Source organism: Paramormyrops kingsleyae, chromosome 7 (assembly GCF_048594095.1).
Source record: "Paramormyrops kingsleyae isolate MSU_618 chromosome 7, PKINGS_0.4, whole genome shotgun sequence".
In the NCBI taxonomy this organism is placed as follows: domain Eukaryota; kingdom Metazoa; phylum Chordata; class Actinopteri; order Osteoglossiformes; family Mormyridae; genus Paramormyrops; species Paramormyrops kingsleyae.
In genome coordinates this window covers 28,405,036-28,419,008 of record NC_132803.1, presented here as the reverse complement: position 1 = coordinate 28,419,008, position 13,973 = coordinate 28,405,036, and the positions used below count along the sequence as shown (strand labels likewise).

General features: G+C 48.6%; 1 protein-coding gene across 4 annotated transcripts in view; it reads left to right on the top strand.

The window, feature by feature from the left end:
- Nucleotides 1-12,841, top strand: part of LOC111833132 (LIM/homeobox protein LMX-1.2-like) — a 59,774-nt gene extending 46,933 nt beyond the window's left edge. For all 4 annotated transcript variants that reach the window (XM_023791089.2, XM_023791087.2, XM_023791086.2 and 1 more), the window contains exons 4-9: nucleotides 5,827-6,059; nucleotides 8,398-8,576; nucleotides 9,150-9,227; nucleotides 9,518-9,584; nucleotides 9,964-10,125; nucleotides 11,668-12,841. In XM_023791089.2, coding sequence (XP_023646857.1) covers nucleotides 5,827-6,059; nucleotides 8,398-8,576; nucleotides 9,150-9,227; nucleotides 9,518-9,584; nucleotides 9,964-10,125; nucleotides 11,668-11,822 — 874 coding nt within the window. In that variant the 3' untranslated portion in view covers nucleotides 11,823-12,841. The remainder of the gene's footprint in view (nucleotides 1-5,826; nucleotides 6,060-8,397; nucleotides 8,577-9,149; nucleotides 9,228-9,517; nucleotides 9,585-9,963; nucleotides 10,126-11,667) is intronic.
- The last annotated feature ends 1,132 nt before the right edge of the window (nucleotides 12,842-13,973 follow it).

Here is a 13,973-nt window from a genome sequence, read left to right as displayed (position 1 = left end):
CCAGGGAAGAAACCCTTGGTGTTTCACGACATGAACAGTATCTGGGGGGCACATGTTCAGCCCGGGCGGTGGGGTGGGGGGGGATCGTGTTGCAAACCTCCCTTTCCCGTAGAATCGGCTGCAACAGAAGATGGATGGGCATTAACAAAAAGAATAAAAAAATAAAATAGAACTAGAAAAGCATAATAATGACAGCAGGCTAAAGAGGGGGGGGGGGGCCTCGCAGAAACATCTGGTCGTCAAATGTTTTGCTGGAATCAGCGGGACCCATTAAAAGGACCTCCTGGCCCAACGCGTTGACAACTTCTTGGTAAACTACAACTGGCGCTAAGTACCCGTCCAAGTCTGGAGGTTCCGCTTCCTACCGTGGGCAGCACACACACTCATGGCCAGCTGGGGCTTTCCAGAAGGGAGGGGGGCTTGTTCTAGACTCATGTTCTCCATGTACTCCCACCTTCCACCATCACATACCACCTGAGCTTAATTTCCTCTTCTGCAGTTATTATTAATATCCATCCATCTTACATAATCACGTAGCCACAGTGTCACAGAAAGCCTGGCGCCTATCCCAGGATGCACAGGGAGCGAGGCAGGGGACACTAAGGACAGCATACAGGGGACACACTCGCCATTTCTATCTATTTCATCTCCCCCCATCCTAACCCTCTGTACTACCCGTTCTTCCCAACTCTTTGTCTCTTATGCTGTCAAACAAGCGGAACATTTGTGTCTGGAGGCCAGATCCAACAGCAAAGGAGGGGCAGAGAATGGGTGGAGGGGGTGCCACAAGGGGTGGTTGGGCGGCTGGGGGGGGGTCCCATTTGCTTTTCCACTGCCCCTCCCCCCCAACCTCGCCGCGATACACCGACCCGCACAGCTGACATGTGGCCTGGGTCTGGGTGTCTTTGATAAAAATGGCTCACAGCTGTCCGGGAAGCTGCCGACTCCTTCTGTTTGAGCGGGGGGGCGGAGTCTGGTACCAGGCGAAGTCAGATCCCGGCCCACAATGTCCCAAGCACCAGGGTTCCAGTGCAGGTATCCATGCCGTAAAGGGTCCTGAGCACTGAACCCTTCATACTGTACCTTGCTGTCAGAAATCACCAACGTAGATACGTTCCCAGGTTTGCTGCTCTAGCGGCTTGTGGACCCCAGTTCCGGAAGCTTCTCCGGGCCACTAAAGCGCATGAGCTGTGTATCCCGGTCGGGACTGCGTTTCGTGCGGCATGGGCGCTGCTGAATCGGTGTGGCGGGGCCTCCACAGAGAGATCCCTTTTCACAGCTCAACGTGGAGAAGGCATTGAAGTCGGATTAGACCCCCCCCCACCCCCCCCACAATCCAGTGCTCCCACCCACCCTGCCTCCGACACACACGTGCACACACATACACACACAGGTTTGTAATTATATCTTTGTGGGGACTCTCCATTTATTTCTATGGGCAAAAAACTCAACCTCAACCTCAACCCCTACCCAGCCCTAACCTTAACCATAAGTAACCAAACAAACTACAAGCCTTTTGGCATTTTTAGTTTTTTGACTGCATTCACATATCTTTTTGGGGACCTGAAAAATGGACCCCACAATGTCAAAATAACAGATTTTTATTACATTGTGGGGAACATTTTGTCCCCACAATGTAATATAAATGTAATCACACACACACACACACACACACACCAGCAGGCCTGTTTGATATGGGCTAGCTGGTGGGAGTCTTCACGACTGCGCCTTTCAAAGGGGGGGGTGTGGACAGATCGCAGGCCAGTGCTTCCCCCTAATTCCCCTTGTTCGGCTGAGAGCATTTGGCTCTTGGTGCCAGGCAGCCAGAGAAGGTGGAGGGGGGGGGCGGTTTGTGGTTGCTATAGCAGGAGCATCACGCGTGGCTGTTCCATCCACCCCCCCAAAATCCAAGGACGGGGTGACGGGGGGCCCGGCGACGGGTGAAAAGTCTGGATTAGGCGCGGGGATAATGGCAGACAGGAAGGTCCGTGAGGCAACAGAATGGGAATTACAGGGAGCGTAATATGGCGAGTGACGGAGGGGGAACGGGAAAACAATGGCTTACAAGATTAGCTCCGGCAGGAGAGAAAGGGAGAAGGGGGAAGAAAGAGAGGAATTCTCCAGGGCACATGAAAGGGAATGTTTTCATCTGCATGAGGAGGTTTCAGTTTTTGCATCGTGCGGGTGAATGGGAGGGGGAATCTAAAGCTTTTTTCGAAAGATTAATTTCCTCTTTCCTCCCTTCTCTTTAATCTGTGGTCTTTCAGACTGGCATGCCTGACATTAGATAAACATTTGATTTGGGTTTGGGGGGCCAGTCGTGACAGATATATCACCCTTACCCTCTGCCGGCCTCTTGGTACCCATAATGCACTGGTGTGGCACCCCGCCGGCCTGCATCAGGCTATCTGTTAGTACTTATATACCACAGTGTTTCCCAAGCTGGTCCTCGGGGATCCACACACAGTCCACATTTTTGCTCCCTTCCATCTCCCTGCCAGACAGTCCACATTTTTGCTCCCTTCCAGCTCCCTGCCAGACAGTCCACGTTTTTGCTCCCATCCAGCTCCCTGCCAGACAGTCCACATTTTTGCTCCCTCTACCAAGAGCTGGGAGGGAGCAAAAACGTGGACCATCTGTAGGTCTCCTGAGGACCGGATTGGGAAACACTGATATACCATATATAGACACGGTTATCTATGGCGCCACTGACGGAAGGCCTGTGGGTCTGGCTCTAATGATGTGCCAGTGCGCCCATAATCCCATAATAACACCTCTAATATCGGGATCTGAACGGCGGCAGGCGCAATCTGATATTTCCCTGCTGGGGGAAGAAACGTCTCGTATGAATGACCCGGAAGCCCTGAACCGTGCATGTGGGTCGCCAGGCTAGCTAACAAACAGACAGCCTCCCCATGCTCAAGACGACACCTCAAGAGTCTTGGGACCCTGTATTATTGATCATATGTAATAGGTTTCCCCTTCCAATTGCTGTAATCATTATAATCTGTCATAGGTTTAAAACTTCTTCAGTTTTTAACATTCACGGACGCTCCCTTTTTGTCTGTGCTAATCTCCCGCTGTTCCTTTTCCAAAGTGTTTCTGTGTTTATGTGTCGTTGTAAACGCACAGATTCCCCCAAGCCAGTGGCTGACCGTATAAGATCCTTCGCCACTGAGAAGCCCTGTGGACATACACAAGTCACACAGATCAGACACACGTGCACAAGAAAGGACCTAGATTCTGGTTACACGAGATATTCTAATTTTGGGGCATAATGACATGGTAATATCTACTCGATTACTGGTGCCATCCAGTGATCCTAATTCTACCTTCTCCAAATCTGATAAGCGTGGTTTTTCTGTTACCCTTAAGCATTGTAAGATACAGATAAATAATAATAAAAAAGAACAGAAGATTAGATTTTGTCCCCAAACACAATACGGTTGACAAACGACATCAGGAAGGAGCATCTCATTCCGCACACGTGGCTGAGCGGGACAAAAGCGAGGCCTGTCTTGGTGGCTCGGTGGCCCTGCCCATTGCATGGGACTCGGCCGCGAACGCAGACACCCACCGACACTCACACCCGCTCCTTTATCAATTCTCCATCGGCAGCACTGATGATATTACCATGACAAAAGTTAGCCCCGTGCTCTCCATCTGCCCATATTTGCACGATCCATCTTCGTCCCCTGGGTCCGACGCAGGCGGAAACTGGCCCGCTTTGCCCGGCTGGCTGAAATGAACGAGATGCTAACTACAGATAGATAGGTTCCGGGCAGCTGTGCTGCACATCACTTCAGGCCAAAAACTCATCAATCCCGCTCTCTTCCTACAGGGGGCGTATTTGGTGGTGAGGAGTGATTTACAATGAGGCTGGCATATGGTCTGCAAGCACGTGCCTTGCTTTCGGGTGACCACAAAGCAGGGGGGTATGCTCCCCGGCCATAAACTGTGTTTGTGCCCACCTGCGCCCCCTGGAGTGTGTAATGGAAAGTGATTTGGTAAATGGCGACACAGCAGCAGTACTCGGTGGGTCAGAGGGCCGGCTAGCAAAGGGCACGGCTCGCGCCCCAAGTTGGGCGGGAGGTTTGTTGTTGGAATGTGCCCCTGCCCAGTGCCATCGGCACCCCCTGTCTCAGCCATGGGGGCTCAGTTTACCTGTGCATGCCATTATCCTCAGGTAGTCATATCGTTTCACTGTTGTGATATAGCCAGCAGTACAATAATTTGGTTGGAAAATTCCAACAGCTCCTGGAACTGTCAAAAAAAAGTTTATTTACTTTCTGATACACTAATTCCACAAAAGAATGTAATCTGGTACCACATGAATCTGTGCCACATTCTTATTAAAAAAAAAAAACTACTGTAAATTAATTCTCCGCTTTGTTATTTTGTTGGTATGGGAGAGTAAATGTGATGAACATGACATGCATTCGGGTTCGCAGCGTCTTAGAACATTTCAGCTAAACCGCAGAAGAACGTCGGACGGCCGCGCCAAGTGGAAAGGGTGCCGGAACGAGGGAGGAACGAGGGAGGAAGAGGGAGGGGGGCATGAGGCGGAGGTGTGCAGCGTTGTTATCGCTGCCATTGAGGCGATGCAAATTGAGCGTCTCAAATTGCCGAGAGCCGCCCCTGCAGAAGCTGGGAGCGTCCCGTCGCGTCGCTGCCAGCTTCCCGCGCCTCGGCGTCGCTGGGGCGTCGTCAGCTAATGTGGGGCCGTTTCACAGATGAGCTGCTGTCAAAGAGGCGGCTAAGGATCGCGCCCGCAGGCCCCCCCGAAACTCCCGGTGACGGACAGGCTGACAGGGTTCCAGCACAGATGACAGGAACCCCGCAATCCCTCAACATAACACCGAAGTCTCGTTGCAGCTTTTCTTTTGACTACGTGCCGGGGCCAGGGACTGAACGATGTTTGAGGGAGAAAAAAAAAAGTTGATGTAATACATGCCTGTACAAACCACTCCGCTTCATTAAAAATTAAACGCGCCCATTTCACAAAGCCCCGGATACATAAATGACAAAGCGCACAAAAGTAATTAAAGCAAATATTTCAATTCGCATGCACTGAAAAACCATATTGGACACGGAAACTGGTAAAATACACGTTAGATGCGAAGTGTGAATTTCATTTTGTTTAATTACGGAATTCAAAATACCCGTGTGGTTGAAATACAATGTTGCGTAAAAGATATTAAAAGTCGTATTTCTCACGTAACTGAAATACTGCTTGTACCTGCATTAGGAAAGAGCTACGTTAAAATCCTGAGGGACTGGTTATCTTTGACACAGAGCTCGGTTTGTCAGCAGTAAGCGTAGCCCCAGGCGGGATGCGAACCAATCTGTATATGATGGAGCAGCGACTTTATTTGGAGTTTTGCAAAACAGCGGGAAGAAACAACAGTTACCTGCCGCTTCTGTCCTAAGTCAATTGCAGTAGGATGTAGAATGGTTCAAATTTTTGTACAATCACAGGGTTTGAAGCCCATGACCTTCGTGTTTCTTAGCACAACGGTCTACTACAGGAGCTAATACAACTTCAGGCATATATACCTGGAAACAATTTGGGAGTCAGCTCTGGGGAGAGGGGACAACATGGCCGGAGAGATATGGTGGTCTGGGGCACGAGAGACATCGTTTCATTGGCTGGATTCCTGTCACATGGTGCAGGGGGTTATATTGATAAATAGTGCTGATGATTATTAGAGTTATTAGGGTTGGTCACCTGATTTGGCCTTGCCCCTGTATAACACCGGGCTTCTCCTCTCTCTCTCTCTCTCTCTCTCTCTCTCTCTCTCGCTCTCTCTCTCTCTCTCTGGATAGGCTGTTCGCGGCCAAGTGCAGCGGCTGCCTGGAGAGGATCGCGCCCACCGAGATGGTCATGCGCGCCCTGGAGTGCGTCTACCACCTGGGCTGCTTCTGCTGCTGCGTGTGCGAGCGCCAGCTGTGCAAAGGCGATGAGTTTGTGCTGAAGGACGGCCAGCTGCTGTGCAAGAGCGACTACGAGAAGGAGAAGGAGCTGCTCAGCTCCGTCAGCCCCGAAAACTCCGATTCGGGTGAGTACTCCGCCCCCCCCCAGCCCCCCATTCACCTGTGAGCGGATATTAAATGCCGCCAGGGAGGAGGGAGCTGGATCGTCTACATTTAAGAAGTGTGAGGCTTAATATGGGACTTTCTCACCAAATCATCTAAAGGCGGGGGGGGGGGGGGGGGGGGGTGGGTGCTGGCTGACATTTCCTAATTCATTCGACTCTTTAGTGGGGAAAAATTAAATCAGTAGATCACAGTGAGTAAGTGGAGGCTCGTGATTTGGCCCTCGTTTTCAGGAGCCGTCCAATTCTGCTCCCTCCGCTCCCGGAATCCCGCCAGCACTATACGTCGCCTCCATCTGGTTCCGCATCCACCAGAGGCGAATTTGTCAAAACTGTCTGTTTGTTAGTGTGTCATATTTAGGGAATATAGGTTTATTTCTGGCCTCTTTCAGGCACGGACGCTTTCTGGTTTTTTTTTTTTAGTTTCTTGGACGAGGGGGTGCATGGGGAGGGCCTTGGGAATGACATCAGGTTTGGCTGTGCTGTTGTAATGAAATATGCTCTTTGTGTATGGGGAGTTGGCTCAGGTCCCCAAAGATTAGCGCAGAGAAGAGCGTATAGAGTTAATGCTCATAATCTTACCCAGGCCAGAAATCGCACATTAAAGACTCCAGGAAGGGTCTAGTACACAATAGCAGCAAAGCGACCTAAACTTCCAGTGATGTTTGGATGAATCGGGGCGTAAGCGCTTCAATCTGGAACGCAGCGGATGAGTGATTTACGAGAACAATGTACCAAATGAAGCAGTGTGTCAGCGCTTGGTGTGTGAGGAACGCCCGTCGGCACGGTAACCGGGCGTGCGGGTAACAGCACACCGCTGGCTCCGAGCCGCCTCCTATCGCGGCTCGTCGGCTTGATTTCACGTTTCGCAGCGTTCCCCACCAGATTAAATTTCTTTCCTGTGCGTAATATTCGATGGCCTTCGTACCGTGAAGATCGTTATTATCTAAACGTGAAAAGCAGCATCATAATAAGCCGACCTGAAGCTGGGAAATCCATCGTGTTAATTACTGTCACCATGACAGATGCGGAAGAAGAAATACATAGATAAGGACCCTAAGCACCTGGAGGTAATGCAGAAGGTATTATCTTATGAACAAGGACGGAGGTGGAGTGATGACTCCAATGCAATGATGACCTGCCCCCCACAACCCCCCCGACCGAAACCCTACAGAGCTGGTTTGGGATGAGTTGGATTGAAGAGTAAGAGCAGGTAGTCAATGGGAACCTGTAGAAACTCCTTCAGGACTGTCGGAGAAGCATTCCAGGTGGCCACATCGGGAAGCTGGGGGAATGAATGCCAAGAGTCTGCAATGCTGCCATCGAAGCAAAAGGGGGCTCTTCTGAAGAGTCTAAAGTTTGAGCAAATTTTGAGATGTTGAACACTTGATATGCATTACTTCAATGCATCAGGGCCATTTACTTTAAGGTGAATAACAGCTAAAATAGAGAGAAATGCTTGAAAAGCAGGTGTGTCCAGACTTTTGACTGGCACTGTATGTATACAGAGAGTTACACGCTTGCCGGTCAGTGTTACATAGAAGGCTGACGTTTCCTCTGGCAAAAACACCCAGTAAACATCGTCCTGCTGTCCAGGGCTGTTCCAGAACACGACTGACTGGTATTTGCTAGGTTTCACGCGCATCCAAACCTGCTCAGGTGGACTGTACCAGATTCGTCGGATATCCTTGCCATTCCTTATCTGTGATTTGGAGCGAAACAGTTTAGCGCTATGATTTATTATCGCTGGTATATCTGGAGACAGACATACATATTTTAAAAGTCGCCGCTCAGTGTCTGTCTAATGGCCCGTGTCACTGCTTCAGATAAATACTGATGAGTGATATCAGAGCCACGTCTGATAGAGACACAAAGGGCCTTTCAGGGAGGCTGCATCCTCTCAGGTAGCTAAGCGCATTGACATTATTAGTTTTTTGATTGCAGTCACAGATTTTTATAAAATTGAGTTTCCCCTTGTGGTGACTGAAGAAATGGTCTCCACAACGTCAAAATTACAGGTTTTTATCGCGTTGTGGGGACATTTGGTCCTCACAATGTAATATATATACCTAACCCACACACAATTAAGAGTGAAGGGCGGCCACTTGTCCAGCATTTTTTTGGGGGGGGGGATTAAGGGCCTTGCTGAAGGGCCCGGTGGCAGTGACTACTCTGCCAAGGCCAGGGCTGGTGCCACAAACCTTCCAATCACAGGTACAGTGATTTAACCCACTGAGCCTCACAGGCCTCCATATGGACATGGGACAGCAGGAATCTGACAGACTGTCCCTCCCCCATGCAGAGAAGAGTGACGACGAGGACCTGGACGTGAAGCCGGAGAAGGGACCGGGGGGCCAGGGCAAGGGGGGCGAGGACAGCAAGGACCCACGTCGTCCCAAGCGGCCGCGTACCATCCTGACCACGCAGCAGAGACGCGCCTTCAAGGCGTCCTTTGAGGTGTCCTCCAAGCCCTGCCGTAAGGTGAGCGCTGAGCCCTTACTGTCGGGGGGGGGGGGCGCACGTGACGGCGGTTACCAAACACTGTTAAGCTGCTAAAGTATGTAACTCAAGGTCTGTATACTAGCTGGGACGTGAGCATCGTCGGGGGCATTCTTAGCATCCAGCTGGACAACGGGCCTTTATTTGAGGGGGGGGGAATTATAAAAACGGGGGGGGGGGGGGGGGGGGTAATAGTCTGCGAAAATACTGTGGCTGAAAAGAGATATTTGAAAAGGCTTCATGCTGAGAATCTCGCTATTTTGAATAAAGAAGGCACAGTGTTTTTTTTTTTTTTTTACGGGGGATGGGGGGGGGACTTTTAATCTGACCCTTGATGTTTGAATGAGTGGCTTTGTTGGTAGGTCCTTGCAGTGTTAGCTTGGAACCCCCCCCACCCCCCCACCGACCACCTCCAAAAGTGCCAGTTCTGCACTCTTCCCCCCCCCCCACCCTGAAAGACATATCAACAGGACCGTCACACACAGGAATGCTAATTGGACCCTGGCTCTGGTTCCGCCCATAGGCTGAAGTTCTGCCTTGTCTCCTCTCTCCCAGGTGAGGGAGACCCTGGCAGCAGAGACAGGCCTGAGCGTGCGGGTGGTGCAGGTGTGGTTCCAGAACCAGAGGGCCAAGGTGAGGTCCCAGCCCGGCTTGGGAGCGTGCGACACGGACAGTCCGGGTTAGCTGTGATCAGCACTAAACGCTCCATGTGCTGCTTAGAGGCAAATCTACTAGTTAAGCTACTGGCTCTGTCCACCTCCTGTTCTGTAAAAAAAAAGGTTTTGTGTGGTGGATCACAGTCAAATCTGTGTCTATGGTTCACCGTAAGTTAAGTGCGCAGCAGATCTCTGGCTCGCACTTCCAAAAAATCTGCGCTGCCGAGTCGGGGCGAGAGTGAATAACGCCATTTCATTTCTTTTCAGATGAAGAAGTTGGCAAGGAGACAGCAGCAGCAGCAGGAACAGCAGAACACTCAGAGGCTCGGTCAAGGTACGTGTCAAGGAATTTCATTGGCTGGCCTCCTGTCACATGGTACAGCGTGTGATAGAACGGCAGTCATGTGATCAGTCATGCCACCAGTCAGTGGAATACTGTTGTAATGCAGCGTATTATGGGATATTATCATTAGATAAAACCGCAGAGTTTTTCCAAGTTACATTTAATCCATCATAATGCAGTTTGTATTTTGCATGCGTAATTAATTTTTAGTAATTAAGCTGAATGTGGTGCGGGGAGAGTTTTTGTGCCGAGTTCAGGGCGTTGGAGCTGTACCATGGCGATGGCATCGCACTGCGTTCATGGGGGGGGTAAAAAGCCAGGAGCTGCAGGAGGTCGGGAGCCGCTTATAGCCCCATTTGCTCTTCTGCAGAGGCCATCTCCAGTCGCATGGAGGGCATGATGGGGTCGTACACGCCGCTGGCCCCCCCTCAGCAGCAGCTGGTGCCTATGGACCAGAACAGCTACAGCACCGATCCCTTCCAGCAGGGTCTGACCCCCCCACAGATGCCCGGAGACCACATGAACCCATATGGTGAGAAGAGACACCCCACTCCCCAGACCTGCGGGGTGGTTGTGGAAACACACACACACACACGCACACACACATGCACATACACACACATAAACATACATAGACACACACACAGCCGCACATACACACACACACACACATTCATGCACATACACACACATATGCATGGACATACACACACGCACACGCTCGCACATACAGACACAGACACACACATTCACACATGCACACATACTCCTCAGCAAGAGACATAGGACTCACCATGGGAAATGAACCAGATCCTGCATATGTGATCTTCATCAATGTCTTCATCACGCTTGCTGTCACAGCGCCAGTCCTGGCGATCCTTCACAGCTGCTACTGTCCGTTATGCCACAAGGACTCTGGTATATCGGCAAGCCGAACTGAAGCCAGCGGAATTGTGGGAAGTCGGAGTAGGAGATTAAAAGCAGGACGATCCTCCAGCACGGGGTGGGGGGGGGGTTTCATTGCGGCTCAGATGTTTGGACTTTTACCTCAGGCATTTATTTCAGAAAGTCATGAACCCTGAAGAAGGGGTCACTGAAACCAGACACGAGGCTGAGATACACTGAGCCTCCAATACCTGTACCTGGTATCGAGTATCAGTGTATGCCATTGAAATATGCAATGCATGTTGGTTATACACATTTTATCATATATACTGTATCAGATGAATGGAAACCTTAGAGTAATAATATAACAATAAGCTTTATTTACGTAGATCTTTTGATATATGATATGCAGCTCATATACATATGCTTTACATACATCACGCAATTTTATTACTTGATGATTTTGTGACAGTTTTTGCAACATCTCCAATGGTAGGTGGTTGACCTCCACACCTTGAGCCTTTAGCATTAGCATTAATGTTTAGCATTAGCCGCTCGCGTCTACCTGCCACAGGTAGACAGCATACGGATGGACCCCACTGTTCCACTGCCACATCTGTGGGAGTCTTCCCCCCCGCCCTGTGTCGCTCAGTGCTGAAATGGCCGCTCTCTGCGCCCCTTCTGCTGTAATTTTATTAGCACCGGGATGAAAGCGCAAGCGCGCCGGCCATATTAAAAATGTACGCATCATCAAACTGTCAGCGTCCTGATGTAAGGGTGTCATTTGGATCCACCAAAACGTAATAAAGCCTCTTGCTCCTCTGAGGAAGCTTAAACACTCCCAGTTAATGGCCCTTCCTGGTCCCTAGAGTGACCCTGGTGACATGATTTTTTCTGGGACATTTCAACAGGACCCGCATCAACTTTTCATGTCATGTTACGCTTCACATTATTGATTATCTGACCAAGGAATGCAATTAGAATCTTCCATGTTTCTAGGCGCTAATCCGGAGGTTGTAAAGAGGAACGAAACATTTATGCTGTTGTTACGGACTGGCAGTGCAGCCTCCGGCCGTAACTGAACTATCGTCTGGACGCCATTTTTGATGTCACCTCTTCTGTTTCGTTTGTTTGGGGAGTCCATAAATTGACTTAACTTTGTTTTTCTTTTAAAAAAAAAAAAAAACAGGAAATGACATTTTCCACGACATCGACAGCGACACGTCTTTAACCAGCCTGAGCGACTGCTTCATGGCATCGTCTGAGGTCGGCTCCCTGCAGGCACGGGTGGGAAACCCCATTGACCGGCTCTACTCCATGCAGAGCTCCTACTTCGCCTCATGAGAGCGACTGCGGGCAGAATCGATGATGCAAGACTGTGGAGCCCAGTTTCGTTTCGAGACAAGATGAGCGGAGATCTAGGTCACACGAGTGACTCGGAAGAACAACAAGCTCTTCTATGGACTAACCAAATGCTGGGAAAAGCCCAATGAGCTTCACTGCCTTTAAGATGCATTTAAGATACATTGAGGATGCGTGCTCATTTGTAGAGAAGCACGTGTGGGGCTCAGGTCCCGACAGATACGTTTTTATAGAAATCTCTGTAAGATATTTGTATATCATTCTGCAAATGAGATTTCCCTCCTTTTTTCCCAACTCCCTCACAGAAAGGCATATTTCCATAATCAGCAACGCAGATTTCTGACTGGTCATATGAATTCTGCATCATTCACACACAATGCATGACTCTGCCATTATTGTGTGGCCCTTAAACTCAAAAAAAGAAAAAACGGTTAAAGGCACAACTGTTGTGGTTTCTGGAAACACATTCCCTATTTTATATAACGTTTGCATAAACATTAGATGATTTCTAGTTTTAACCCTAATGATGTACAATATGAAAAAGATGAATGGACAAGGTAAAAAAAAAGAATAAACAAATAATTGTGGAGGTTATGTAGTGTCATTTCAGTGTATATAATTGGAAGTGTTTCCAAAATGCTAGAGCATGTAGAAAAAAAACGAAAAAACAATGTTGTATTTATTTAAATAAAACATACACCAGACGGTACTTTAGAAAGTGAAAAGCTTTATTTAAAAAGGAGAAATTTTAAATCTCTGTGTAAAGTAGTACAGTAAACTCATAGATATAATTCCTTTGTATGTCATTTTATGGAATTATAAGATTGAACTAGTTTTTTTTTTTGTTTGTTTTGTTGTTGTTTCGACCAAGCTGTACAGGAGAAACACTGCTATTTATTTGTCACAAGCTCATTGACACCTTGTTGAGAGTGCATTTCAAATGCTGAAATTCGCTAATTTACCAAAGTTTGTTGGTACTACAAATAAACTCTGAAACACTCGTTTTTTTCACTCTTAATGACCTGGTTCACCTCAAAGAAGCTTTGACAGTCTTGGTCATCATCCTTCTATTGGAGGTGATGGCTGAGTCATTGTCTGATGTAATCGAGCGGGTGTGTTACTTTTGATATGTTTGTGTCCTTTTATCACGTCTGTGTGTGATGGTGCAGCACAATGGAAGCCCTTTCCTTGGCGTTTCCAGACTATAGAATGTGTTTCAAACTGTTTGACTGAATGTTGGATTCTCCTCCATTGGGCTTAGAAAAAAAATCAGCAACAATAAAAGAAAAATTGACACCACTGTGTCAAGCCCAACAAAGCAATTCAGAGGCGTGGAGCGGGCAAAACATTTTTGGGGTGTGTCAGTTTTAGAAATTGTGTTATGTAACACTGATCTTTAAGATCAGTTTATATGAGTCGCTAATCATGGGATTTTTCCGGAGTAAATACAAATGGAAATAGGGATTTGATACCTTGCGAACTGAAGGCATGGACAGCTTTACACGTCCCCTTAAACCCTGTGTGCTGTATCCTGAGTTACTGTTGGCCATTTACTTTACACAAGTGCCCAGGGGGGGGCCCAGGTGTCAGAGGTCGTGGCCTCTGCTTATTAAAGTCAGTGTGTAATCATCATATCTGAGGCTGGGGGGGAGGGGGCTCTGAAGCTCATTTTTTTGCTGCAGAGTCACTCGGGAGACATTTACAGAAAGGGATATAAACTTTTTACTAGAAGCAATATACACTTTTATAAAAAGTGACAAATAAAGCTTCGCCCATTTGTGTGGCTGGAAATTTGTACCGAAGCAGTACAACTTAAGAGACCTTGTTTGAGGGCACAACCATAAGCTGTTTCTGGGTGAAGAGCCTACAGCCAGCTGGCGGTTCTCCAGTGATTTTACACGGTCGTGCCAGGATGTTATTTCCCTTAACAAGCATTTTTAAGCAAAATTGTTTTTTAACATTTCACATTTTTACTGAAGTGTTTTAAAGGTCGAGTTCCTCTTTCAAAGGGTGCAATTACTGTCCAGTTAAACCTATAGTCTAGTGTCGTAACCGATGCGCCACCTATCTAAGAAAATGTGAAATGACAGAGCTCTGTTATGGAGAAGATTCCCACCAGTGCGTTCCTAGGGC